This window comes from Nymphaea colorata, chromosome 10, assembly GCF_008831285.2.
Source record: "Nymphaea colorata isolate Beijing-Zhang1983 chromosome 10, ASM883128v2, whole genome shotgun sequence".
NCBI lineage: Eukaryota > Viridiplantae > Streptophyta > Magnoliopsida > Nymphaeales > Nymphaeaceae > Nymphaea > Nymphaea colorata.
Genome location: NC_045147.1, coordinates 18,952,088 through 18,978,225, shown reverse-complemented (window position 1 = coordinate 18,978,225; position 26,138 = coordinate 18,952,088). Strand labels below are relative to the sequence as shown.

General features: G+C 39.3%; 4 protein-coding genes across 6 annotated transcripts; 1 reads left to right on the top strand and 3 right to left on the bottom strand.

Annotated features, from left to right (window-relative positions):
• Positions 1–6,604, bottom strand: LOC116262345 (protein yippee-like At3g11230). Its single transcript, XM_031641629.2, has 5 exons — positions 6,011–6,604; positions 3,152–3,195; positions 568–676; positions 431–486; positions 1–345 (listed from the first exon to the last, which is right to left on the bottom strand). Exons 1-5 carry the CDS (start codon positions 6,104–6,106, stop codon positions 288–290), a joined length of 363 nt encoding a protein of 120 aa, XP_031497489.1. The 5' UTR covers positions 6,107–6,604; the 3' UTR covers positions 1–287.
• Positions 6,605–9,058: 2,454 nt separating this feature from the next.
• Positions 9,059–12,166, top strand: LOC116261830 (protein LURP-one-related 7-like). Of its 2 annotated transcripts, none has more exons than XM_031640714.2 (3): positions 9,059–9,513; positions 9,673–9,921; positions 12,001–12,166. In XM_031640714.2, the coding sequence occupies exons 1-3, from the start codon at positions 9,259–9,261 to the stop codon at positions 12,058–12,060; spliced, it is 564 nt and encodes a 187-aa protein (XP_031496574.1). In that variant the 5' UTR covers positions 9,059–9,258; the 3' UTR covers positions 12,061–12,166. The 2 variants fall into 2 exon arrangements, with proteins under 2 accessions (XP_031496574.1, XP_031496573.1); XM_031640713.2 differs by having other exon boundaries at positions 9,060–9,513; positions 12,014–12,166.
• Positions 12,167–13,825: 1,659 nt separating this feature from the next.
• On the bottom strand, positions 13,826–16,393 carry LOC116262500 (cationic peroxidase 1-like). The gene is made up of 3 exons (XM_031641941.1): positions 16,130–16,393; positions 15,086–15,280; positions 13,826–14,507 (listed from the first exon to the last, which is right to left on the bottom strand). Exons 1-3 carry the CDS (start codon positions 16,331–16,333, stop codon positions 13,956–13,958), a joined length of 951 nt encoding a protein of 316 aa, XP_031497801.1. The 5' UTR covers positions 16,334–16,393; the 3' UTR covers positions 13,826–13,955.
• Positions 16,394–18,449: 2,056 nt separating this feature from the next.
• Positions 18,450–23,456, bottom strand: LOC116262501 (coatomer subunit zeta-2-like). 2 transcript variants are annotated; one of them, XM_031641943.2, is made up of 6 exons: positions 23,298–23,456; positions 22,792–22,951; positions 21,723–21,870; positions 21,540–21,617; positions 18,934–19,018; positions 18,450–18,829 (listed from the first exon to the last, which is right to left on the bottom strand). In XM_031641943.2, exons 1-6 carry the CDS (start codon positions 23,298–23,300, stop codon positions 18,770–18,772), a joined length of 534 nt encoding a protein of 177 aa, XP_031497803.1. In that variant the 5' UTR covers positions 23,301–23,456; the 3' UTR covers positions 18,450–18,769. The 2 variants fall into 2 exon arrangements, with proteins under 2 accessions (XP_031497803.1, XP_031497802.1); XM_031641942.1 differs by lacking the exon at positions 23,298–23,456 and having other exon boundaries at positions 22,792–22,957.
• Between the last annotated feature and the right edge of the window lie 2,682 nt (positions 23,457–26,138).

The following is a 26,138-nucleotide window of genomic DNA, read 5'->3' as shown; positions in this document are numbered from 1 at the left end:
TAAAGATAAGGCCACAAGGAAATCCATTCATTTTGGTACTTCGTGTTTCCTATGCAATTGTTCCCACGAAGCACAGCATGTCACATCAATATTATCAATAACAGATCTATTTGGCAGCTTCTACATAGAAACTGACGTAATCCGCAAGAGGTTCATGCCAGAAAGAATGTGTCCATTTCCAGTTGTGCTTTGCAGTTCGAACATGTTAAATCAGTTTCAGATTAAGTTGATTTACAGTAAATTTACAGTTTCGTCTTTTGATCCATGGTCTTAGTATCTAGACTTATTTATGCATCGTCTGAGTGCTCTGGAGAAATCGATCCATCTCCATGTTCAATCTTGTCACTGTAAAAAGAATGTGCAGATGAAACATCAGCCATATGCAGTTCTTGGATGGTAAGTAGCAGATTATAGATCTCACAAGACTTACCGTTCAAGTATAAATTTCCCCTCCTTATACATTTGGGCCTTCGAATAAGCTTTCTCCTGAAAAGGGACTAGCTGTCATGAATAAGCTAACTATTCATACTAAAATTTGACTGGCACAAAAATCAGAAGGGACTTTACATATTTCCACCCCAAGAGTTGATGACAAGAGTTGCAATAGATGTCAGCAACAGTATGTAAACCAGTAAGCATTAGTTTATCTTCTAAAATCCCAACTGTAACATTAACACTGCAGTATACAAGGGGAATTCAGTTAGTAAGTCAACATCTGATGCCAGCATTCTAGCGTAGGTCAATCACAAAGATGCTCCATCCTTTAGAAATCTGAAGCCAACTAAGAATGTACACTATACAGAAAGTTATCATAGAACAGAAAGAAAACACGTAACTCAGCACCAGAGACTGCAGAAGTTGACATATGCTAACCTTACTCAACAAGTGGGAAGTTGAAAATTCTGAGAGGTTGGTCCACCAAGACAGCAGAAGATAGTAATAAAGGGACCTAAAAGAGAATATTTCAACTACACTGGCTTCAATCACCAAGATGATGCACAAGGATGGAGATTTCCAACTATAATAAAGCTTAAATCCTAATGACTTGTTTGAAAAGTTTAGGCTTGGCAAACAAAGCATCCTTCTCCTCATTCATTTATGCTGCTTTATAAGTGCAACAGGTTAAAATGCCTTTCTCAGGTGAAAATGAAAGTAGAAGACCAATCACCTTTGCTTATTTCGTTCTTCATTTATCACAATTGTAAATTGTACCATAATCTAAATTGAAAAAGTTAAAGATAAAGCGTTATTAAATCATATCATATCACATTACATCATAAGATACGATAAATAAGTTCAAAAAATGTGAAAAACCAAAAGCTAAAAGAAATACTAAAGAGCCAAAAGAATGTGAAAAACCAAAAGATGAAAAAATACTAAAGAGTCAAAGAATGAGGGGGAATGCAGAAAAAGAAGGCCAAAATGGCCCTTGAAACAAAAAAAGAAGTCCATTGTGAGAGCAGTTGCTTTTTTTTGGAAACAAAAAAAAAATTGTTTACAAATTATGGGGCAGATACAATTTGATGTGATGCTATCATACTGCACACCCAGAATGATATGAAATCATCCTACAAAAGAACTAGTACTATCCCAAGGCTAATTTTATGTTTCATAACACAATACTGTGATGCAGCTCATATCAAACGGTAAGGTACAGCATAATGTGTCACAGCATATTATGTCATACGATAGAATACAAATTTATAATATTGATATTTGATACACATCCAAATTAGAAGTATCTGTATTAGCATCATTATATACTTGAAACGGTGTGCTAAAAACAATGTCAAAGAGAGGATGCATTCCACCTACATCAGCTCCTCTCAGTGGGAAAATCAGTAAGACTGTTTTCTTTGGATGGACAGTGAGAATTGTATATAACTTTCCAGACTGAACATTTGTTGATTTTGAGCTCCGGCTCTAGCCATGATGGGTTAGGCCAGGATCGAAACCTAATTGGAGGGAACGGTTATTCTCTTGAACTCCCATATAGGCATGCATGGAGAAAGAGATGTGTGCATGCAGAACATGATTACCAGTGAGAAAGCAAGATTTCTCAAAGTAAACCTGGACGTTTTCTTGGCAGTGATTGCATTTGGGTTGTGGATTTCCAGAGACATCTCAATTTGTAGCACCATGTCCCCATTCAGCCATAGGATACACAATCAATCTGGGAAAGCGATCAAGGTATGTATAAATGAGCAATCTGATGTGGCATGACTGCAAAGAAAAGTGCAACTTGCAGTGACCAACACATGCAAGTGAGGGATAGCAATTGATAACCCTGACTAAAGACCTTTCACAACTAGGGTCAGTCTAGAGTCGTAATGCCCAACCTGAACTTAAACCTTGATAAGTTTATGCGCTCTCCCTTCTTTGAACTTGACTATCCAGTGCAACCACTTCTCTCTGGACATCTCCCCAGTTGTGATTGATGTAGGTCACTGTGCCACCACGTTATGAACAATGATACAAAATATAATAGGTATTGGAGTCCCTTAATCTACAAGTGTGCCTCCAACTTCCTGTAACACTACTAAACTACACATTCTACAACATACATTTATAACTGCTTTCCCTGTTGATATCTTTCAGCACAACCTCTTCAGGATCGCAAAGATGGTTTTCATGAAAAAAAGAGCTTGCAACTCTCATCCTCAATCCTCTTTAGCTTCATAGAAGCTCACTAGAACAGAAAAAGAAAACAAAGATACCACAATGTACATGTGAGCATGAAATAATTTTCCTGCCTGGCACAAATAACATTTAGGTAGAAGCTAACAAAAAAAAGTTCATTGGGAGTCATTGATCAGGCAAGAAATAAAGAAAACAGTTGCCAACTTGAAGCCCACATTCCAGATATAAATGCAAGAAACAGAAGCGTCAGATTAAGCAAGGCAATCCATGCACACAGACGAAGCTCACAAGAACATTATCATAGGGCTTAAAACCTATGTCCATGATACAGATGCATATAGGCTAAGACCGTTTTTTCGTGAAGTTTCCAGTATAAACTGTATACAAGGGGCTGTAGAATGGAAATCAAATGGAATATGTATGATCGAAAACATTAGTGATTCTAATGCACGAAGAGTTTGCTTTCCAAATAATAAAAACAAATAAGAGGTGTTTATGTAAGAAGCCTTACACAGACTCAAAGAGGTATGCCTTTCCACGTCGGCTTTGAAAAGTCTAACATAGCAAAAAAAAGAAAAAAACTACAATAAGAACAAATATTCACTTCTCCATGGAAATAAGTATACGCAGAAGAAGTGCCAGTACATTATAATTCTTACAGACAATATCTGAGTTGCACCCACCACATTAGAATGAACAGAACACTAAACAATAAAACAAAGCTTCAGGAGCAAACATGGATTTTCAGTAAACATTACTAGGCCATACCACACAAGCCAGACTCCCAGAGCCACAAGGGCTGTGGTCCATCAATATGCAGGTTGTGCATCATTAGGTACACAAGGTCATTGCAGTAACCTACACACACATGAGTGAGAGAGAGAGAGAGAGAGCAGTCACTCGCCTAGATGATATGACAGACCAGTCATCTGCTTCATTTCATCAATTCTCATCAATATATCGGATGTTATCAGCTTTAGAATATTGTTTTATACTTCGTATTTCACAGATTTGAAACTAGGTCACTGGGTATAATTCCAAACTATTTGCCAATACACGGCAAAAAACAGTCCAACTAAAGGTTCCTCCAACTTTTCCACCAACCATTACTGTAAAAGAGATATTAAATTATTTGGCAGCACATGACATAATAAATTCCAATCGAAGGATCGTTCAATTTTTTCTCCAAACGTTATTGCAAATGTTCTGTCAAGCCGAAACAGCGACACAGGTACAAGGGCTGTACCCAAGTACCCATGTGACTTAGCTCTACACCATAAAGTATAAACCTTGTGACTTGATTTTATCAGATGGAAGCCTTAGTTTAGCGTCTCTTTCATACCACAGCCATAAAGAAATGAATTTCACAGTGTCCCTGTAATAGTTATCTCTGGTCACTCTTAATAGTAATCTAGAGTTTTACTATTTTATGCATTATTCAGCATTCTTTTGGAATTTGAACATCGAGTTTCATGGTTGATATCTGAATTCAATGTCATCTCAACCACCTTGATATCTGCTTCAAAAAGAATCGCTTCAAGCCACAAATCTAGTCCATATCAATGTAAAATCAATTTCCAAGGCTTCTCGCTACCTCTTAAGGACAAATTTCTGATGCTTTCTGGAAAACAAGCACTTACCACATTACTTTGCCAAGATGGATGATGTCAACTCAGCTACATGCACTCCAATATAATGCCCATGACATAAGTATATAATATTCAAGATGCTGCTTAACCACAATGCCTGCATGTATATGACATTGAAGCTATTGCTTCATTTATTAGTTATGAAATAATATTAACTCCATGTCATCATCTTATGAGTGCAGTATGCTGCGAATTCCTACTTTTCTTTTGACAGAAAGCGGATAAGCTAATAGTCCTACAAAATTCAGTACTCATAATTAGACAAGCAATGATCTTTATTCTCCACAAGCTAGCCAACCTTGTTGTGTGCACAAGTCTCTCAACCTTCCAAAACCATATTCAAGAAGGAATAAAACAAAATGGGAGGGGAAAAAAGGGCAGAGGAGACAGTTTTTCTGTTCCTGATGATAAGAGCACAAATTTGTGCATTAAATAGCAAGCAGACATCCAATTTCCCTTGAGTACAGGACGCCTCAACCAGCAAAAGCAAGCTGCTTGTTTTTATCGTGCAAACAAACACCAGTATGACCTTATGACACTTTGAGACTGCCAACTAACTGATTGCCATCCTCCAGATTAGGCATTCATTCAAAGAGCAATAACCTTCAGCAATCTTCATAACGCTGCCAATCATGAACTCCAGGCATGTCCTAGAGTGGGCATAATTTGAGGAGCAAAAGTTCAGAATTCCAGTAGTAGTAAAATTAATGATCATAAACAAACAACAGATGAGAGTGTTGCACTTTCCAGTTTCCATTAAATCTACAGTTTTGCAGAACTGCTAGGTTCCTTGAAATTGATACAATACAACCAGGTCAATCACTCTCAGTTTGAAAATTCAATACAAGTTTACCAAAATTGAAAAAAAAACTCTGAAATTTGTGATTGTAGTATTATACCTTCTTGCTACAAGTGTCGCATTTGGACATTAGCATCTGATCACCTCAAGAGAAAATATGACAAACACCAATAGGAGACAAGAAAACATGACAAGCACCAACAGGAGACGTTGCAGACACAACTTCAGATTTCTGGACCAGACCAGCACGAAAAGTTTACGTAGGTGAGCTAGACAAATGTAGTTCATTACATAATTTTCAGGCAAAGCAGCCAAGCATAGATTCATACGCAGAAACAAATTCTTAACCAAAATGCGGGACATTCCATCATTTATTACCAGAATATAAAACAACATCAACTCATACTTTCTAGTCCTGATAGGTCCTGCTCAGTCCCGGAACGGCAGCCAGGAAGCATTGGTCGATATCTTCCTACTTACAGAAACTATTGAAAGCATATATCTTTCAAATGTGATCCAATAAAAGACCGCACGTAAACAAACGTAAACAAAGAACAAAAGATCAACCGAATCCACCGATAAGCCTCTCTGGTTCCTGTACCATCAAATCCATTAACTAGTAGGAATAAAGATGAAAAGTACTCGTCAGAAACACTTTAACCTTCCAAACGAACATCAAACTTGAAAATGAAAATTCACAAAAGAAGTATCCAAACCGATAATCGCAAAACAATATCAACAGCTAGAAACAAGAAGAAAAGAAGACACCAACAGAACAACCGGAGAGTACTGCAACCCCAATCACCAAAAAACCCACAAAATAAAACAATAATTGTTAAGAAAAACAAATCAGGTAAATCAACCAAATATTACAGACATAGATAGAAACAAAGATTGTCTCACAGAAGGAAAAAAAAAATACCCTGGAAACGATGTCATCAATGTAAGCAAGAGGGCAATGGCATGTTTTACAGCAATAAAACTGCCCAGACAACTGGCTCAGATACAACCTTCCCATTTCCCTCTTCCTCAATCTCCCAATCCGATTTCCCTCAAAACTCCGAATTACCACCAACGCCAAGTTTCCAGAACCCCACCGACAACCCCAAATATTTCGTCAATGCACCAAAGATCCTAAGGAGCCAAGGACCCCCCGAAAGCCCAAAAGGCCTCCAATGGAGAACTCGGAGGAGAGGAGCACATGGCAAGCAAGACCAGAGGAGCCTTTTGCCTAAATCGGACGAAAAGAGAGAGGAAAGGAAAAGAAGGATCGCTTGTGCAATCTTGGAATGCAAGAAAAAAGAAAAAGAATTAAATAAAAAGGTCGCTCAGAATTCACCGTTCATTGCATTTATGTGGGCATATCTCTTTTTTTTTTTTCTCTCTCTCTCTCTCTCTCTCAATTATTTGGTTTTTTATCTTGTTTTTTTCCATCAAATGCATGCTGCCCATCACAAAATTCGTGACCAACTATTTTTCTCCATCTCTTTTCCTCTTCCCGAAACGCTCCCTCGCCTTTGGCTTCACCATGACAACATGGTGAGGTTATATTCCAAAGCGTCCCTGGACGGAGGATCACGTAAGATGGCGGTGTACCGGCTACTGTAAAACGTTAGAGTGGAACCGACACGTGTCCTCTTCGGGTCCTCGAGCTGATCACGGGTCCCACTGTTGTGGTGTGGCCGTCAATGTCATGCTCACCCCTTCTCTGAAAATATTAGAAAAAGAAAAATTATCACTTTGGCAGTAAGCCCAAGGACGGGCTCGTTCTTTCGGATTTTGCGGCTCGCTGCCAACTCCAAATGGAGTTTTTCGGATGAGTCAGTGGGAGGGTAATTTTTACTGTTTGAATGAATGAAGGTTGAAGCCCTCATTTTCTCTTAATTCCCTAGAATTCATCATCTTCTTCACTAGAATTCATGTGGTGCTTTGGGGTAAGCGTTTAGTTATATATTTTTTTGTGTATTTAAGTTTTTGTTTACATTAGTAATGACACTACAAAAATTCGAAATTAAAATTAATTGCCTACCAACCTCCGCTTCGACCATTACAATAAATGGAATGTGTTTAAAATTATTGATAAGTTTTGCTAAAAAAAATAAATTATGACTAAATTCTACGTGACTCAGAAGGCGTTTCAACTTTATTCTAGGGCTATCTCCAAAAGTCGAGATGGCGTCAAAAGATTCTAAGATTGCTAAGTTTTTCTTTTCAATTGACTGAAATTGTGGTTCGGTGGAATGTCCCAACTCCGAAGTCGCTCTTTAGTTATTTGTTTGTATATCAAAAGTTGAACAGCTATTCTTAATTTTATTCCAATTCCAAGCTACTAGTGATTTCCGGACGCCCCACAAAAAGTGTTTTGTCTTCCCTAAAAATATTTAGGCAACTCATAATAAAAGCTTTATATTGTCAGCTTGAAATTGTGAGGGACATTTGAGTTGTAGATCTTTGTTAATTAGAGGTTTTTAAGTCACTTGAATCAGGTACATATAATTCTTATGGTTTTTTTTTTGTAAACCGAACAATTTGTAACTGTTTTATGAATCTGTTTGTAATTGTTTATGAAACATTTTGTAAGGTGTTTCATGAATTATTTTCGATTTTCAAATCATATTTATGAAATGAATATAATAACATGCATCGCAATAAATTTGGGTGTTGTTGAGGACATTCATTTGACGCCCCCTTATTCCTACTCATAAGAAATTAAGAATTAACATTTGGGTAGAGACTTAGAGCAATTTATTGTTGATAACCATTACACCTTTGCCTTGGTGCTTATAATAAATTATTTTTATCAACAAAAGTTCATTCATTAGTTAGCCGAAAGGTGGTTGAGCTCAATAAGTTTCATCTTGCATCTTTTCCTTAGGAGTTGTTTGATTGTCACTAATATAAAATGTTCAAGATTTGAGAACAGTGAATTTATGATCAGACCATCCATCAAATTGGATCTTACGATCGAACCTAGAATCCTTCGTTTGATGAACCATGTATTTTTTGCTATATTAACAAAAGCATGTCATATCAAATCCATGAATTTAAAATATGAAGTAATCAAACACCTCATTAACTATTAAGAACAAACGTCATTTTGATTTTGTTACCATGTACACAAATCAAGTTTCAAAAATTGGTCCAAAAAACTAGGTTTGCACAAAACCCATTACGGATGTTATTTTCAAAGTTCAATACCTACAAGTTGACCTCTCTTAGCTTTGAATTTTGCTGATCTGAATCAAATAGATCAGAAGATGATTCAAGTCACAGGATAATAAAGGGCATTTGAATCAAATTGGCAAAAAATCAGTTCAGTTCATCGGTTAAGGCAAGGGCGCATGTGCCACACACGGTTCATTAATCATTTCGATTGCAGCAACAACAAGAACCATGATAAAGTGATACACCGATGAAAAAGTTAGAACTCAAAAGCTCTTGGTAGGCAGGGTTGTTAATGAGTCGAACATATTCGATTGCTAACCTGTTTCGTTGAATTCGGTGAACATTTTTTATCCAATATTAGTCAAATGACATGATGTTTCTTGAATTCGAATGAGTGATCAAGATTTGACAAAGATTCGGTAAAGATTTTACTCCATTACATGCGAACGGTGGTCTTAAAATTAATTCAACCCACATTCGATCATGAAAAAATGAAGTTTGTGACCGAGATTGAATTCGAATATGATGAGGTAGAATTCATAATAAGTCAGACTCTTTAAAGCCTGGTTCAACCCAAATCTGAATTGCTTAAGCAAAAGTTTTGAAAACTCTTTCGCCTGTTCTAGAAACTCTTTCAATCTAACCAAAAGTTTTGAAGGGTCAAGGTGCCTAAAAATTTTACAGTCTTTGGCATGGTGAATGCCTGGAGCAAAGTTAGAATAACCAAAATTTCTCGTCGGAAAGTATGAGATAATCATGTTCTCAACAATAACATTATTTTCTTATAATTAATACCAATGTTTCAATGAGATTTGTTGACAAGGGAAAGGCGGAAAGGTGTCGTGCACTCAAATTCAACCGCTCCACCGGAGGGTCGTTCTCCTCCATCGCAATTTATTCTCAGAATCTCAAGAACTTTTCTCCAATCTCCATTTTGTCTACCCTTTCCCTCTTTCCTCATTTCTTCGTCTCCCTGAAATAGTTGAGCCAGGATTAGGAACATCCATGGCGTCGTCGACCTACCAGCAGCAGCAGGTGGGCGTTCCAGCAAAGCTTCCCCTCCCTCTAGATTACACCGTGAGGAAGCACGTATTTAGTCTTAGCGGTGGCGATTTCACGGTGGAGGACGCCCACGGCAATCTTGCCTTCAAGGTGCGGGGTGGCAGCAGCTCCTACTTTACCGGCAGCGCCACCAAGCAGAAGCAGCTCTTCGTGCTTGATGCATCGGGGAACCCCCTCCTATCTCTCTATCAGAAACCTGTGAATACCATAACCCTTTCTTTCTCTCTCTCTCTCTCTCTCTCTCTTTGGCATTGTTTTCTCTTTTTGTAATTTTATGGGCTAGGCTTGCATTTTTTGCATCGGTGTAGTCATTAATTGTTGGTCTTCAATTTTCAATGCAACGCTGTACTTTCTCAGGGAGGATTTGACTGGGAATGTTGTAGAAGGAACTGGTTTGGATGCGAAGAGTTGGTTTTCCGTGCAAGGAAGAGGCAGCAAGCAAGCAAGTGGGTGAAGGAATTAGAGATATACCTTGGTTTAGAATCTTTAGATCCTAAACGATGTTACTGCACTGGGATGAGCTCCACGCCTTGGGACATGTTAGTTAAAGGCAGCCCTTTTGCGAGATCATGTACCATCTACAAGGGCAACAACATCCTTGCTCAGGTATCTAAGTCTGTCTCCGTTTTCCACACTTTTTTGCTTTGCTACCTCACATGTGTTTAGAATTCACATGCGTACGACATTTTTCTGTTTGCTGAAGTAAGAAAAATCTCATTGAAACTCCCAAAGATTATACATTCACGTCACATGGATCCGGTTCTCAAGCTTGAGAAAATGGCTCCCCATGTGAATACTACGTGACGTGTGAACCTTTCAGATATTCCCCTTTAAATTTCTGCATTTTCTTCTTCCTTCAATCGAACTTTTCTTGCCGTGGCTGTCTTGCTTTCTTGATAAGCAGAAAGTAACAAGCAAACGCCACCATCTGAGCACTTCAGGTTGGTTACATAGACTGGGGTGCTTGTATCCTTTCTATCCTTTTGAGATGCTATAACGGGCATAAGTAGGAATCCCAGGCAATGGCAATGAAACTGGCCATCATCAACTTCCAAGTTTTATATAACTAATTATCCATGTTAACACCCTGCTCGACCAATAAACAGGGGAACCTTACTTAGCAGGACTGCTGGTGATATTTGCCATGCTGATATAGGAATACCCTGATTCTTTTTATCACACAGATCCTGCCGACCTTTAATGAGAAAATCTATTTTGTCTTCACTTCCTGCACTATATCCGTCTCAGGTGGATTCAACTTTTTTCATGGAAATCTGTTAACAGTGCGACATAATAACTTCCTATGGCTTGAGACATAACATTCATTATGGACGAATGACAAATATCAACATTGAAATGGTTATCATTCCCCTTAATCTGTGAGTATTGTTATGTCCATTCTGATGCCAATCACAGAATTGCCAATAAGTAAATGAGAAGAAAGTGCAGTGAATGGTATTTCTTAGTCTACTCTAGTTATCTTTATTGGATCAAATTTATGCAAAGTTATTGCTTAAACGTTCATTCTCAGTGATATATGAACTAATTGATCCAATTGGTATAGACTTTAGAGTTAGTATCGTATGGAAAAAATTCATAATAAAAGTTGGAGTTCCAATAAAATTATTTTGCATGTCACAAACTCAAATGTTTTTCTTTTTCCTTCAAGATATCATGATTCACAATGTCTAAATGGATAACAATTCACCTAATCCATGTTGTTAGATTTACGACCGCAAAGACGATCTTGATTAACATCATATCTGACCTGTAAGTCTTCCACATCATGATTCACAAGGCCTAGGTTGCATACATTTGCGAGATCATGTAAAGCAACTGTTTGAAAAGGAGTGGTGCTTATTGGGTAACAAGGTCTATCATGTAGGTTCTTAGATAATTTACAGGTCAAGTAAAAGTTACTTCTTTGCTATATGAATATTCATCTTATATAACCTTTAGACCTTCAAAATGGTTTAATATCAGGAGGGATTTTTCTGCTGGAAATTGATTATAAACAAATATTGTCCTTGCGTAGTATGGTGACATTTGGTCTACGGGCTCATGTTTAAGTGAATTGGCAACTACTTTTTCAAGAAAACTCATGGTGGGTTCATGCTAAGGTTTGCTCTCATACATTCAAACTGTCGCACTGATTATCCATTTTTCCAGTGAATTCCATCGAATGAGAGTTACTTGGAGTAAGTGCGGGATTTGATGTACGAGTGTCTCTGTCCCTGATATTCTGTTTGATAGTTGAACAATGGTAATTTGTTCAAATAGGCATGTCAATGGTGCTTTCCAGAATTTTCAGGCACATAAATGCACTGGTTGCAATCTTCTTTTTCTTATCGACATATATGTACGAATGGAGGCAGGAATCAGATGTATCTTTCTGAAATTTCTTTGAAACCGCTGTATCTAACCCAAGATATGTGAATTTGGATTGTTTATGCTTTAATTTTCTGCTAGTCAATCTGTGTTCAAGTAGTGGGATTGGTTCTGTTAGCCCATCTGTGTTTGGGATTGGTTCTGTTAGCCCATCTGTGTTTGGGATTGGTTCTGTAAGCCCATCTATGTTTAAGTAGTGGGCCTGTGCAACTATTTCATGATTATGTCCTGTTTATGCAATCGATTATCTAGACATGACCAGCTAGTGAACAGTTTGATTGGACTAATAATTTACAGTATCTTTGTGCAGTCCAGTGCATTGCACCAGCTCGGGAAAAAAGTCCTATGGCGGCATAAGTTTCGGCTGACTTTCTACTGTAATATAGACCATGCTCTCGTTGTAGCGCTAGTTGCAATATTTTTCAATGGAATTAATTGGAAATAATTACCTTTTTTGCTGTTCTCTTCATTGTGTAGCGTGAGAGAGAGAGAGAGGTAAAAAAACAAAGACTTTCCGGTCCTTCTAGGTGGAAAAACGGGCAAAATGGAACCTAACCCCATTGACACACTGTTCCATGCTATAGTATGCACTTGCATTTCTTGCTGCAAAATAGGGTTGCCAAATTTTGCCGCATAAAATTCATCCGATCCCTGACTTGATGGCCTGGGATCCCAGGATCTCTAGTGGGTCAGGTTAGGGAGGTTCATGCTAGAGATCCTCCAACTTAGATCCACAAGTCCATGTACCGCTGAATGCTTTCGTCATCTTGAAGTCTCAGATCCGAGGGTGGTTTCTGTCCTGAGTCTCCTGACATCTCTATTTATTGAAAATTGCACATGGGCAGCATGAAAACGTACCGCCATTCTGCCATTGATGTTGGCTCTGAAAGTACTTTGTTCTGGACCAGCCTTTCATTGGCCTTGTGGCGGACATCTGGTTAAATGCCAGGCTTTTGGTTTAGGATAAAGTGATAGTCAGGGGAGGGGAGGAAGATGTGGGTTGGCACAGTGGGAGCGAGCTGCTTCCCTTTGGCAGATACATGCAGGTCAAGTCTCATGGTAGTCAGCTTTCACTGAAAGAGTTGGAGAAGACACAAGGGGATTGGTGCAGTAGGAGCGAGCGCGGAGGTGCAAGAGGAGCTCTACTGCTGCTTCTAGGAGGGTCCACTAGTGGGTTTCCCCCCTCAACTCTTCTGATAAAAAGAAGAGGAGTACTGTTTAATTGCAATTATTGAGCGTTCGAACTAAATTGGAAGAATGGGCATATCTACTGGAGCTCCATTTTACCTGGTTAGGTGGGTTGACTTGAAGATTTCAATACCTAAGGCTTGTCTTGGATATTAGCGTCGGATCTGCCCTGGCTTGCCTATCCCAAACGGAATGAGAAACGAACTTATTGCTTGAAATTTGTCCGTGTCAATTGTCATATGTACATACTTAAAATGAACCTTTTTGTCGCGAGGACAATCAAGTAGGAGATGGCTAGCACTTACCAATTTATAAAAATTAATAGGAGGACCAAATGAAATTGAAAAGAAGAAACTCAAAAGTGGATCAATTATTAGGATACTTTGAGGAGGTTCAACTTTCCATGTTCTGCGCTTCTCTCTCCACTCTAAATCAGCATTGCCGTCTCAGCGTTCTTCTTCTTCCATAACTCTGTCTTTACTTGTTGTTTTGGGATTCATACCTTCTGCAATTTCTGATCGTTAGGATTTACATCGGTAGTACACCTATCTGGCTATCTGCATTTAAAGAGCGGAAAATTATGAGCGAGAAAAAAAAAGGAAAAACTTTCTCATGGTTTTCTGAATGGGAAGTCACGCGACAGGCCCAACATCGGTGATTCTTGGGTTGGTAGTTCGAGAATGTTCGGCTTAAGCTTATTTAAAAGCTGACAAATACTAAGAGAAACACAATAATTATTTATTTATAAAATGAACATGATCGTCATACTTGCCTGAAAATGCTGATCTTTGTCATTGTTATATGTTGTTCCTATTTTTATCTCTATTTCTGCCTTGCAGTAAAATATTTCAAAATAGCACGAATTTTTTTCTGAAAACAAGACTGACCAGATATAGTGAAACAGTAACAGAACATGGGAAGTGCAACACCATATCGATCATTATTATATTTCATTACTGAAACCAGACATACAGCTTGCATTGGTCTCTGGTTTCCTTCATGCTTCATATATGTAGCATTCTCTAGTTCATAATACATAACAAAAGCGTCCAACAACGTCCGCTTCAGTTCACCTTCCTGCAGTTTACGCGAACCTGGCCAGCAGTCCCAGTGAGAGGACTTATGCTGCCCATCTTCACCATCGAGTTGGCAAAGTCCCTTGCGAAAGAGATTGGGTCAGACATATAGGACCTGACTTGAGCATCAGCAGATCCGCCATTAAAGAGTTCCTGGTCCGAGTGGAGCAACCCTTTCTTCTCTACCAAGTTGGCGTAGTATTTGTTATCGAACACGTACGGCGTCGTCGGATCCAAAGGAGAGAGGTTGTTGTCACCGCCGGAGGCCGGGCACGAATCTGGAAGATCAGTAGCAAAGTCGGAATCAACGTTGGTTTCGTTGAAGATCCGGTTTCGAAAGAGAAGGCAGCGTGCTTGGCCGATGGTGTGTGCGCCGGAAAGTGCAATTAGGTCCTGCTGGTTGAGACCCTTTGCTCGGAAAGCAGAGATGAGGCCGGAGAGGCTGCTAGTGGGTGAAGGGATGTCCTTGTTTGCAGAATCCAGACTGGCTGTGGTTGAGTCTCTCCTTCCCAAAGGCACTTGCCAGTAAGGCCCTCCAAGCTATATACATAGAATCAAAGCAGTAAAGAGTGACAACGAGTAAGAACAATCTGAAATTTCTTGTGATTAAAAGAGAAATTCTTTCCTAATTCAAACACCAATTTTATTGCTGTGTACAAGCTAGAAATGGGTTCATACGCAACATCAACGTTGAGAAGATCCCTCTCGTGGTGCATAAGATTGGTACCACCAACAGAGTCTATTGGCTGCACTTGGTTACCAAGAAGCAAGCAAAAGAGCCGCTTCTTTGGCTTGATACTCTTTACTTGTTAGATGGAAAAATAGCTATTGAAAAACCATTTTTTTTCTTAATAGTTCCTTTCAATAATCCAATTTTAGATCCATTATCCCCACTTTACATTTTCCAATTAGTCCATGCTTTCATTTTCCTCCATGTTAGTGCTAGTTGATGGACAGAAGCTTTGATTTTTCCTTTATCAAAAATGAAAACAATGGATGAATTTGAAAGGCTGGTCTCCAAAATAACATGTAAGAAGACTACGAAAAAGTTCTAAAAGTACAGAAAAAGTATTAAAGCAACACGAGTCAAATAAATCATGGGCATGTGGGTTCTTAACTGCAAGCACAGAGTCTCGGGCTGCAACAGCCAAGATGTCAGCGCAGGAGACGACGCGGGCGCCGCAGGCCTGGTCAACAGCAGCCTTGATGCTGTCTATCACCTCAAACCCTCTGAGAGAGTTGGCGTTCGGAGCTGCTGTCTTCTCTCCCTTGAAGCTGGCCGTGTCATCCAGCAGCACCGACCCATCACAGCCCTATGTATTTGACATATACACGTCCAATATATTCATAAATCATATGATCAGCTAAATAAAAGACAACCAATATCAAACTTCAAAGCAAGTTAGTTCATTATGTAGTACCACCGATAGCTTGATATCTTCACAGTAACTGTAAATTAGGAGGCTTCACTAAATATAAGTTAGGTACTTCACTAAATATTAATTGTTCTCTTACTTTTCTCTCCTTCCCGAATCACCAAAACCGGGAAGAAAATTAGTTTACATAAGTAGCTAACCATACGTCCATTTACACTTGTATAACCAGAATTAGACAAGAAAGAACTACGTTTGGCATAGTCCGGCAGGTTGTGGCTGCCTTTGGCTTCCAACAAGAGGAAATCGCATGTGAAAATGAGATCAGTTGCACTTACAGCAGTGTGGAACCCCGTGACTATTAGTCTCAATTCATTGTTGTACCTGCTTATAGAATTGGAGTGCTGCTTAGTAACTTGACAGCTGATACAAGAGAGAGGCCTTTACTACCCGAATTAGCCAAGTACCTTTGAGTATCAATTCCAATCAAAACAGAATAATGTGCATGCCTGTGGATCTGTCTAAATGTTGTGGAGGCCTACCCAAATGGACAATGTTTTCAAAGAAGGAAAAAAAAAATACTAGTATACGCAGTTAGATTACTTAATCCGTTTAGTTTGAAGTTGAAATATTTAGACGGCTGTTTTTGTAGACCAGAACTGTTGAGGTCTCTGAAACCATGAAGACGCTTTAATGCAGCTTTTGAAAGGTTAGATGCATGATTTTTCGACCTAACGACGTTTAGTGGTGTAAATCTAAGAAGATGACTAAGTGGGAGGATGTTCTTACGGTAGCAAAACAGTCGTGGAAGTGAAGACGCAGGAGGGATGCACCCATGCGAGCCTCCTTTTGGACGGCATTCATCACCACGCTTCTGATCGTGGGGAGTGCCCGTGGACAGACCTTGTCATAGAATGTAGGAGAAAGTTGAGAAGACACGCAGGTCGCCACTGCAACCATGACAAAGATCTTGCAGAGCAAGGTGCTTGTCATCTCCACCAAACTCAGGTATCGAGTTGATGCACTAAATGCAGAAAGAGATTCAATGGCTATTTGCTATGACGCGGATAATGAGTACTGCAACTAAGGGGCCTTTATATAGAGAACTGCGGTACATAACGCACACTGCTTTCGCCATATTCACTAGTATTGCTGTCCACGCAGTCAATGGTGGCGCCATCGCCGGCTTCGTTTTCTGAACCTTTTTGCCTCACATACAATATTTCTATTTGATGAAAACAAAAACAGCAAAAGCCATTCCAAGTATACTACTGTTCCCTAATGTATACTTATTATGGAACTTGTAGATGTTGTGAACACATGCCCTGTGTGATAAAGAATAAGCACATTTTCTTGATTTCATGACCCTTCCAACCGTTTAAGGAAAAGAAGAACTTAAAAAAATATTAAAATTAAAAAAGAAATAATTGATTTAAGAAAGCTAACAACGTGGGGATTATCAATATTTTACCTTGAACTTTTGTCTGTTGCATTCGATCGATGTAAGGGGATAAGGTCAAACATTGCGTCCTGCAATTTTATATCTGAGTGAAAGAACAAATATTGTTTAAGAAATGAGAATGGGGAAACACCTACCCACCGACCCCCATTTTTTTCAAAAGATGAAGACCTACTGCTTCCACTCAATCTTGTATCCGGATCAACTTGTACTTTTAATTCCACTTGCAAGGAGGAAACTTACGTCAAAAGTAGCACTGCCTGTTCCTTTTGACACCTTCCCTCTCTATATATGTATATATAAACAAGAATGCTTCATCTCTAGATGGTTTATAGCATAATAGTGATACGCACTTGATTTAGACAAATGTGAAACTAATTAAAAAAGGAAAAAGAACTAGCTTTCGGAAACATGCACCATAGTTTTTATATGCTACCTTCATACTAAATCCACATCAGGAAGAATCCCAACTTGATGATTAGTGGCATCCGACTTGTGCGGGTGAGAAGTCAGAAAAGCAAGCCCCGTCAGTCAAGGAACCGCACTTCAAAAGCAACAAAATTAGCAAGGCGATGATGAATCGCCCTCCCCTCCGGTGGCCAAAAAAGGCTAGTGTGGCCGACGACGGCCAGCAACATGCCCATAACTTACATGTCGAATTGAGAGAATGAACTGTGGGGAACGTGAAGCAGTTGAGGAGCCCAATTTTTTGCCTTTGAAGCTCAGTAAAACCAGGCACGGTACTTCCCTTTTTTTTCGGATGGTTGCATCAGTATTGCTCACAACCATTAAATATGCAACCATGTTTACCATTGCCCATGACCTTGGTTAAAAGAATCAGGTTGAGTGAAATAATGATCAGTTTCTCTTTTCTTTCTAACAAAAGTAAAAAAAATCTCTCATCGGCTTGAAAGGGTAATATCAGAAAGTATATCACTTTAGATGTTCCAATACCAGTTTTTCTTTTCCCTTGAAACTGAAAGAATGATTTTACCTGAGAATTTTCGAAAAAGAAAATGATGCATCTAATAGAAAGATGAAACATGAGAATCGTTTTAGTTCTTTTATGTTAAAGAAGAAAAAAATCAGACGTCAACAGTGCATCTTCCACACCTTGGATGAATACACCAAGATTTGTCAGTGTATTTATCCAAAATATCTACTCTCTAAATGGAAGGGCCAATGGACAACTCATTCTCATCACCCGTGGCCCATCACAAGACCAAACATGATACCTGGACATGGTAACAGGAACTCCTGTTTTTTGCCTTTTTCTTTAATATTTTTTGTTAACGAAAGGGTTATGGGAGCCTTCTCTCCCAGCACTCTAGATCGGAAAATCAGAGCATAAAAGAACATCAACCGAGTCCAGGTTTGATTATACAGAAAAAACAAGAGTTCCATTATTATTTTGGGAAGCCGAATTCAAACCCACGACCTTGGGAGAATAGAGAATCTCTTGGTTAAGCGTTTTAGACGTTTGAACGAATCTTGATGTTGGCCGTACGTCCCCTCTTCAGAGAAGGAAAAGTATGGAGATTGGAATCAACAATAGCAAATTCGCCGCTAGCATCCCATTAAATCCGCGATCTTCTGTCGCTTCGTTCTAGGCAGAGTGCCAAGTTCATCATATGTATCAAACTCCAGTCATACTGAAGAAAACTTTCCACTATTTTGTTAGAACAAATAATGTCCACTAAAAACATAAATCCTGTGCGGTCATATGGGAAAATGGACAATGTGTGTGTGTGTGTGTGTGTGTGTGTGTGTGAAAGAGAGAGAGAGAGAGAGAGAGTGAGAGAGAGAGAGAGACGTGACTACGTTTGAACAGAATCCCACGATGATTATGCAAATCCTAGAACTAAAGACAACTCCAGCCTCAAACTCCATGTGAAGTATCTTTAAAATGTCTTCTTGTCCTAGAATCCATCCCACATTGGAAGAGATCCAGACGACGGAAGACCGGCTTTTTACTTGAGTAGTGACCTAGCCAAGTGTTCTCTTGCCGTGGCAAAGGCTTGGGATAACGTCTGCAACAAAAGCAAGAGATGCAAGATGTTAATTGCATGAAACAAATGAATTTTGTAGACATACAGAGCAGAATAATCAGTGTGGAAAAGCAAGAAGATGGCACCTGTTCGGAGAAGGGTGCTGATCCATCAAGGCCATCTGTAGCTACTTTGCTGGCGATTACATTTGCATCAGTTTCAAGAATAATCCTGAAAACAAAAACAGAAGGAAATGCTGAGGCTCATCAAGGATATTTATAAGTTAAAAAGGAAAAATGTTAACAATGTGCCCTATGCTAGAGATGTACATGCCTGGATATTCCTGATGAATGAATATGTACCTTAATTTGTTTATGCAACAAGTTGATTATTGAAGAATGCCTAATATGGCAGCTGTTTAGGGAACACAGGGCCTCACGTTTGCTTATGCAATGGTTTCTTAGTACATGTTTGTGAGTAGGGATTTGAAAGTTAAGAACGTAAGAAGGAGAAGAGATGAGGGTGGAAATTGGCCATTTGCAAGTACCCCCTTACAAGGACAATCCTGACAATTCACTCCCATCTCAATCTTCCAACACTCCAATCTCCATTTCAGCTCTCAGCCAGCCTAATGATTTGTGCAGATAGGTTCACGCAATCTGATTCTCTAAACAGTAAAACTAACAATATACAAGAAGAAGATAATTTAATAGTGCACAAATTTAAGCAGCTTCAAGTTCAAATATAGAGGGAAACAGAAGAGATAAAAGAAAAAGCAGACAATTCTTTTAGCCGCTGAACAGATTGTAGAGCTTCACCATGAGACCCAGACTCCCCACAAGCATCATTCTCAAATCCCAAAGGCATGAGGATGGTAGGGCAAGCAAAAATATCAAGCAGTATGGAAGGTGGGAACCAGGGGGAATCTTTTGGATCCATACGATGTTCACACAAACTATATAGATAATTAAGAATTTATTACATGTCAAAAGGAAACGGAAAACAAAGTTACAAACTGCTATAGCACCTTTGAATTCAAACCGACTGTAACAGTGGACACATACTATTAGCATTTCACATAATCCATGGAAATTTTCCTTTCCCTTTTGCCTAATATACAGTCAAAACTTGAAACAAGAAAACATTAACCCCTTATACCATTTTAACCAGTAAGCATTCCATAACAACCAAAGTCAAGCGCACGATGATAATAAGAGCATCATAAGGATGGATAACCGCACTAACATTCCCATCAGAGGAAAAAATAGACATAGTTTTGCCTTGACCATAATTAGAGGGAGATGCATGAGTTCCATAAGATTTTCTTGGGAGAGAAGAAAATCTCTACTGAAACCAAACAGAAGCTTCCAAGTTACGGAAGAGTCATTGTAATGCACTGCAGGGAACACATCCTGCTTACGTCAAATTGTGCATATTTCCCAATTGGTGATTGTTGACCTATAACTTCTGACATCAAATTCTGCCCACTTCCCAATCGGTGACTGTTGACCTAATGCCATCAAAGACATAAATATCAACCAGGATCTTTCACAATCCAAAACTCAACCTGCAGAGGTATCCCAGATGTCTCCCAGTAATTGGCTACAAGAGCCAAACAGTCAAGGAATAAAAACATCCCAGTGGGACTTGCAGCAACAATTTCACTACCTAGAAGAACTTAAGCACCGACGTAGCCTAAAACACTAAATTGGGTCTTAATAATCTCTATTCTACAGATAATCCATCTTGTTTTGATTTATCCTTTCAAATTAGAGAACATATAGTCCAAAAAAGCACATCCTGTCCAATCTCAAGGGAGTCTCCAGACAGCATACTTATGTTTCAACAACTATGGCAACCACTAAATGTGATACAAGAGCTTCCACCGCCATATATTGATAAATACAGACTCTTGAGCATACAAACCAGCCAGTTGGGCTCTTCAGGCCACCACTAGCTATTTTATGTGACACAAATTTCATAAGGCCAACATATAACCCCAGAATGCAGGCTATGTTCGCCAAAGAAAACTCATAAAGCATTTTTTCATGATTTCGATGTATCAATCGTATGTGAGGATTCACACCTTAAAATTGGAACGAAGAACAAGGTAATTGGAGTTCATTTTTTTATATAATTTAGGATTCTAAAACTTCTAGGGGAATGTTTCCTTCAAAAAGATATGTACTCCCTATTTTTCAAGATATATCACATGTGAAGATAGCATCCTCAACTCAACTAGAATAAGCCATTTGCATTTGCAGTTCTATTTCACGTAGCAAAAATTCCTAAACTCCTAAAAGTGTGCCCACCTTAGAAAGGATGAACAAAGTTCCAAACTAGTTCATGGTAAAACATGACATTGGATGCAGGTCCATGGATGCCTGCATGTTTTGTTTTGGAAGTATATACTGGAGATTCAAGCATCTGAGGATACATAAGTATTCCCAACCATGGTTCAACTTGCATAGAGTTAGACTACTAAGTCTACTATTAATAGCACAGAATTACAGAGTGAACTTATGGTGGTTGCATGCCCCAAAGGTAACACAGAGATATTGAATATAGAAGACAGAGACACTGAATATCTTGTGTAAAGTTTTTGAGATAAATCATTAGAGCCACATACAGCAAGTCCCCTTTCCATCAAGAAGAGAAAGGAAAACGAAGAATAGCGTGAAAGCAATTTATGCAAATTAAAAGCAAAAAACAGTAGCTGCAACTAAGCATCACAACAGACAGATTTTCCTACCCCCCATCAACAATCTCGTCAATGCATAGGAGGATGAGATTCAAATTCTCCAGAGCTGATCTCTTGTCAACATTGCTTCTGGAACAAAACAAAGTAGACAAAAGATGAGAAAGCCATAGCTGTGAAATACAGAAGATATGTGTTCCACAACCCTTGAAGACAGTTATCTTAATATTTGTAAACCTGAGAAGAATTCCAACAGCATCAAAGAAGCCCTGAAGGACTGCCGCTAAAATAAGCTCATTTTCATTATCCCCACCAGTGACAAAGAAATGCAGATCAGCCGCAAACTTGTAGACCAAAACATAATTATCAAGTATAGTTATTTCAGCTGCAAAAACAAGGAGCAAAATAAAAACCATGTTATCAGATTGTGAAATTCATAACTATGTTATAACTTATGACCTGATAATTGATGTGAGAATGGTGTGCACTAAGCCATTGCATTATGATTAAGAGGACAGAGTTACACACCATAAAATCATCGAGTACTGCATAATCTACCAACTACAGACAGATATCTAGGCAATCAAACAGGTCAGCACGTGTAATCACTCTAACAACCAAGAAACGAGTAGCTCAGAGTTTCCAATTTTTAATGATAAAAGAACTATGCCATAGGTTAGCAAAAGAGGTATTCCCTATAAGCCCCTAGCAAACAAGATGAGAGCCCTCTTGGATATTAGCATCATCTTGATCAAGCATGAGAACTCAACCTGATGTCGTCAGTGTCATCTCTGGGGAACTCAGCTAAGCCGATCCCATATTTAGGAGGAAAAATTTTTGTGGAAGAACCATGTCACTCAAACCATGAGAAGACTTGTAGGCTTGTAGCCATTAAAGCACTGACTAAAAAAAAGACCTTAATAACTATCAAAGGAAATACGCATTCTATAAACAATAAAAACCGCAGTAACCAGGTCCTTTCTGAAACACAGGAACGGAGAATTTCTCAGAGGCGATGTCAGTCCCACATTGCTCAATTCTGATCGTATGGACCCTTTTCTAATCTGTGAAGAGTTCAGCAGTCATGATGTTCTTTTTTTACCACCTCCCGAAATGATCTGTGCCCGTGATAGAACTCCTCTACAAAAATATCATTTAACAAAACCTACATAAAATACATGGTAGCGTTTTCATGCGAAAATCAAACTGCTACACGATAAAATGTACCGACCATACGGTTGTCAAAGTCTACACAAACACATCCCGGCATGCAAAGAGATTAAAAAGCAATAGCTCGGAATTTCACCTTCCGCTCGTGCATTTGTCTTCTGGGTCTTCAAGAATGCAGCTTTCTCGAATGCCAGCTTCGAGCTTAGTGTGGGCCAGTCATCGGAATAATACTTGACGGCCACGCGTTTTCCTTCCGAATCCAAGAGAAGGACGTTCTTCACTGAGGGGCAAGTCTCCTGCATCACCCAACGTAAGTCCAAGGACATGAAAAATCAGACTACCCCACAATCCCCACCTACAGAAAGAACCCCAAACAGGGGAACTCCCGTAATCTGTTCTCTTCCCTAGAAAGCAAAAGTCAACGATTCATTCACACCCACTTCAAGCAGAAACTTCTATGCGGTGTTAAACTAAACCTCAATTGATTCAAACGCAGAGATTGTGAATTACCAGCCGAAGAACGAAACTTTTGCACCCTTGGAACAAACAAGAACTAAGATAACGATTGCGCAACGCGATGAGAGAACAAGAAAACACCTTAATAAGATAAAAGACATAGAGAAGAGGCCTTTCGAATCATACCATGGAATATTTTCTCTGAAGGTCGACCGTGGGGAGCTGATACCTCGGAGACGACCCCGGGTGACTGTTCAAACTTCAAAGGGAGAGGAGGAGAGACTGCGTCTTCCGTTTGTTTGAGAAACTGATCAGATGGTCCAGGCGATTGAGACTCAGTTGGCCCCTATTGAACTTGGATCAAGCTACTCTGGGAGCTCAGGTTCAAGTTTGGCTCGGTCCCAGTAGCCAAGCTAGAGCATAGTTTTGGGTCGGTACGTGCAGAAAGGCACTTGCCCTTGGTCGGTCCGGACACCGAGCCTAGTTCCCACGTTGGTTTGGCTATGGCCCCATGCCCCTGCTCAGGGCCTAGTTTTTTTGAGTTTGAGCCGGTTAAGCCACTGACCCACCTGGTGTGGGTCAGGTCCAATTAGTTTGAAGTTGAATAAATTTATGACGTATCCATGTAGATTTGAACTTCAGCTGACACTCGCTTGGATTCTTTGACAAGTCAATATAGATGTCCGAAAATTTTGGAACCGAAAGAACTTCATTTTTCAAATATATCAGGACCTGCAAATGGATCGGATCCACGATGGGAGATTTGCAGATTTCCTACGGTACTGGATTTGGTTCAGATCGATTCTATGTATTTAGCTGATCCATGGACACACAAAACGAAAGTTTGAATCAGTTGACAGACTCCTATATTCCATTAAAATTAACCAAATGTTCTCCTAACCAGTTTTCATCGGTTCATTCCCAATAGAAGAGGAAGGAGAGATGGAGAGCATTGCTAAATTAATACTCATAGGCTGTTCCTCACAAGTCACAAGCATGAATGACAAAGATCTTCAACCTTTTAAAACTAATGTGAATTGGAGGAACCTTCGTGCTTGTTAGGCCTGATAAGACCATAAACTAAGTATCACTTGCAGAAACCATACTTATGATAGCTCGTGTTTGACAACTGCCATTAAACCGTCCTGGATAACATTTCCCTGGAAATGTTATCAAGGGTGGATTGAATAGAAAGTGGCACCTCAATATCCAAGGCTATGGAGTGTGGTGCTTGGAAGAACCAGATAAGTTATACCGGTTTTCCTTTTCTTGTGTTTGAACTGTAGGGTGAAAGCTGAACTATTTTTTTGTGATTGCAACCCTATTAAAACGCTGTCTGTTTACAGGAAGAAAGAGCTTCAAGGCTTGAAGCATGAGGTTAACAATCTACCATCTGAAGAAGTTCCAATATGCTCCATTCCTTTTGCTTTTGGGGTCTTGGGCTGCATCTAGACTAGGTAGGGTACGGTATACCCGTAAACTAGAGTTTTGTGATCCCACCTTTTATGGTTCAGAAGAATAGCACAAGCAGGAATCTACGCCTTATATGTGCCCCCTATTAGATCAGCTATGTTACCCAGTTGAGGTTACAGAGAAAAAAAAAAAGAGAGAGCATGATCAAAACTAAAACACTAATAATATCAACTGGAGAGAGATTTTTGGTTGATCATACGACATTCATGAAATCCTAGAATCCTCCCGAAGAATTAGTCCTACTTACACTGAAATCTTGTTCAAGAGTTATCACCCGCAGATGCTTCCACACCATCTGCTAGGTCATTTCGTTGCCGAATCTGTTTCAGAAGCGCAGGTTCTGCTTTTGCATCTGAAATATCTGATTAACCGGAACAAACAAATGCAAGAAGATTGCAAACCTGGGTTGCCTGCAACTTTAAGTTGGATTAATGGGACAGAGTGACTCAATAGCTTCAATATAAACTATTTTCGTATTAATTAGTTCCAATTAGCCTCATCAGCTATATGAAACGATATTCGTACATGCTTGACTTCATCGTAAGGAGATCAGTCAGCATCTTCTGTTAGTATTTATCCACAGAATCATCACTTGTATTCTTCAAACATCCCTTGTACTATAAAAAAGAAGCAATTTCAATCTCCATGCCGCCGATTGGCAGTCATAAAAACCAACAGCATGTCAATTTCTTAGCAGACCGTGGCCTTCCACAACCTGCTGGATTCAGATCCAGCCATCGCCTCTGGTGTCCACTTACTGTTTCTTCCACCAAATAAGCTGAATATACACTTGCCCAATTGCAACTCATATGATATGCTCAATATATGCATTGTGGTAAACTGTACTCGTTTATATATCCTTAGAACAATACAACAAGAAAAGCTGCTGCAGTATATCTGAATGAGAATCATTAATCACATGATGAACGCAGCATTGTCAATCTGTACATCGGAAGAAATCAGGCGCCATGAACCACCAATTCAGCAACTCTAAGCACGTTAGATATCAAACAAGTTAGTCAAGGGATTAGAAAAAAACGGGTCCAGTGCAGAATCCGAAAGAATGATATTGCTACTTTAATGAAAGAATAATGTCTGCATTCAATCAGAAACCTCGAGAGACCAGAGACTTCAAGAAAAATGAAGGACAGGTCGATAGGCGTGCTTCTTTTTCCTTTTTCTTCATTGTTTTGATTGGGCAATCATTTTGCAGAGAAATAATTTCTCCAAAACTTTTGGCAAAACGGTTCATACCAAGCTGATGCCATAAAGCCCATCATTTCATTACCTCCCAGGATCTAGAATCAAGAACCTACCCTTTGAAAGAATATTCAGATCGAGGAAGCCAAAGCTATTGAAGAATCAAAACCTGAAAGCAGATGTAGAAGCTGGAAGTGGGGGAAAAGGCAAAAGAAGAAGACAAAAGCTATCCAGATTGCAGCTCGAGAAGAAGACGAAAAGCTAACCACATTGAAGGTGGGAGCTTGACGATCGACTTTAGGAACTGATGGAACAGAACACGTTGAAATTTTAGGAAGGATTAGGGGAAGAAAC

What these genes read in the sequence shown, in the direction of transcription:
- LOC116262345 (XM_031641629.2), bottom strand. Translation starts at nt 6,106, where the DNA reads ATGGGAAGGTTGTATCTGAGCCAGTTGTCTGGGCAGTTTTATTGCTGT. An exon ending in GCATACCTCTTTGAGTCTGT is followed by an intron (nt 677 to 3,151) that starts GTAAGGCTTCTT and finishes TGTATACTGCAG; the next exon opens with TGTTAATGTTACAGTTGGGA. An exon ending in GGGAAATTTATACTTGAACG is followed by an intron (nt 346 to 430) that starts GTAAGTCTTGTG and finishes TTCTTTTTACAG; the next exon opens with TGACAAGATTGAACATGGAG.
- LOC116261830 (XM_031640713.2), top strand. Translation starts at nt 9,259, where the DNA reads ATGGCGTCGTCGACCTACCAGCAGCAGCAGGTGGGCGTTCCAGCAAAG. An exon ending in TATCTCTCTATCAGAAACCT is followed by an intron (nt 9,514 to 9,672) that starts GTGAATACCATA and finishes GTACTTTCTCAG; the next exon opens with GGAGGATTTGACTGGGAATG. An exon ending in GCAACAACATCCTTGCTCAG is followed by an intron (nt 9,922 to 12,013) that starts GTATCTAAGTCT and finishes ATCTTTGTGCAG; the next exon opens with TCCAGTGCATTGCACCAGCT.
- LOC116262500 (XM_031641941.1), bottom strand. Translation starts at nt 16,333, where the DNA reads ATGACAAGCACCTTGCTCTGCAAGATCTTTGTCATGGTTGCAGTGGCG. An exon ending in TCCACGACTGTTTTGCTACC is followed by an intron (nt 15,281 to 16,129) that starts GTAAGAACATCC and finishes TCAAATACATAG; the next exon opens with GGCTGTGATGGGTCGGTGCT. An exon ending in CCCGAGACTCTGTGCTTGCA is followed by an intron (nt 14,508 to 15,085) that starts GTTAAGAACCCA and finishes CTATGTATATAG; the next exon opens with CTTGGAGGGCCTTACTGGCA.
- LOC116262501 (XM_031641942.1), bottom strand. Translation starts at nt 22,957, where the DNA reads ATGCAGGAGACTTGCCCCTCAGTGAAGAACGTCCTTCTCTTGGATTCG. An exon ending in GACAAATGCACGAGCGGAAG is followed by an intron (nt 21,871 to 22,791) that starts GTGAAATTCCGA and finishes TTGTTTTTGCAG; the next exon opens with CTGAAATAACTATACTTGAT. An exon ending in GCTGTTGGAATTCTTCTCAG is followed by an intron (nt 21,618 to 21,722) that starts GTTTACAAATAT and finishes GTTTTGTTCCAG; the next exon opens with AAGCAATGTTGACAAGAGAT.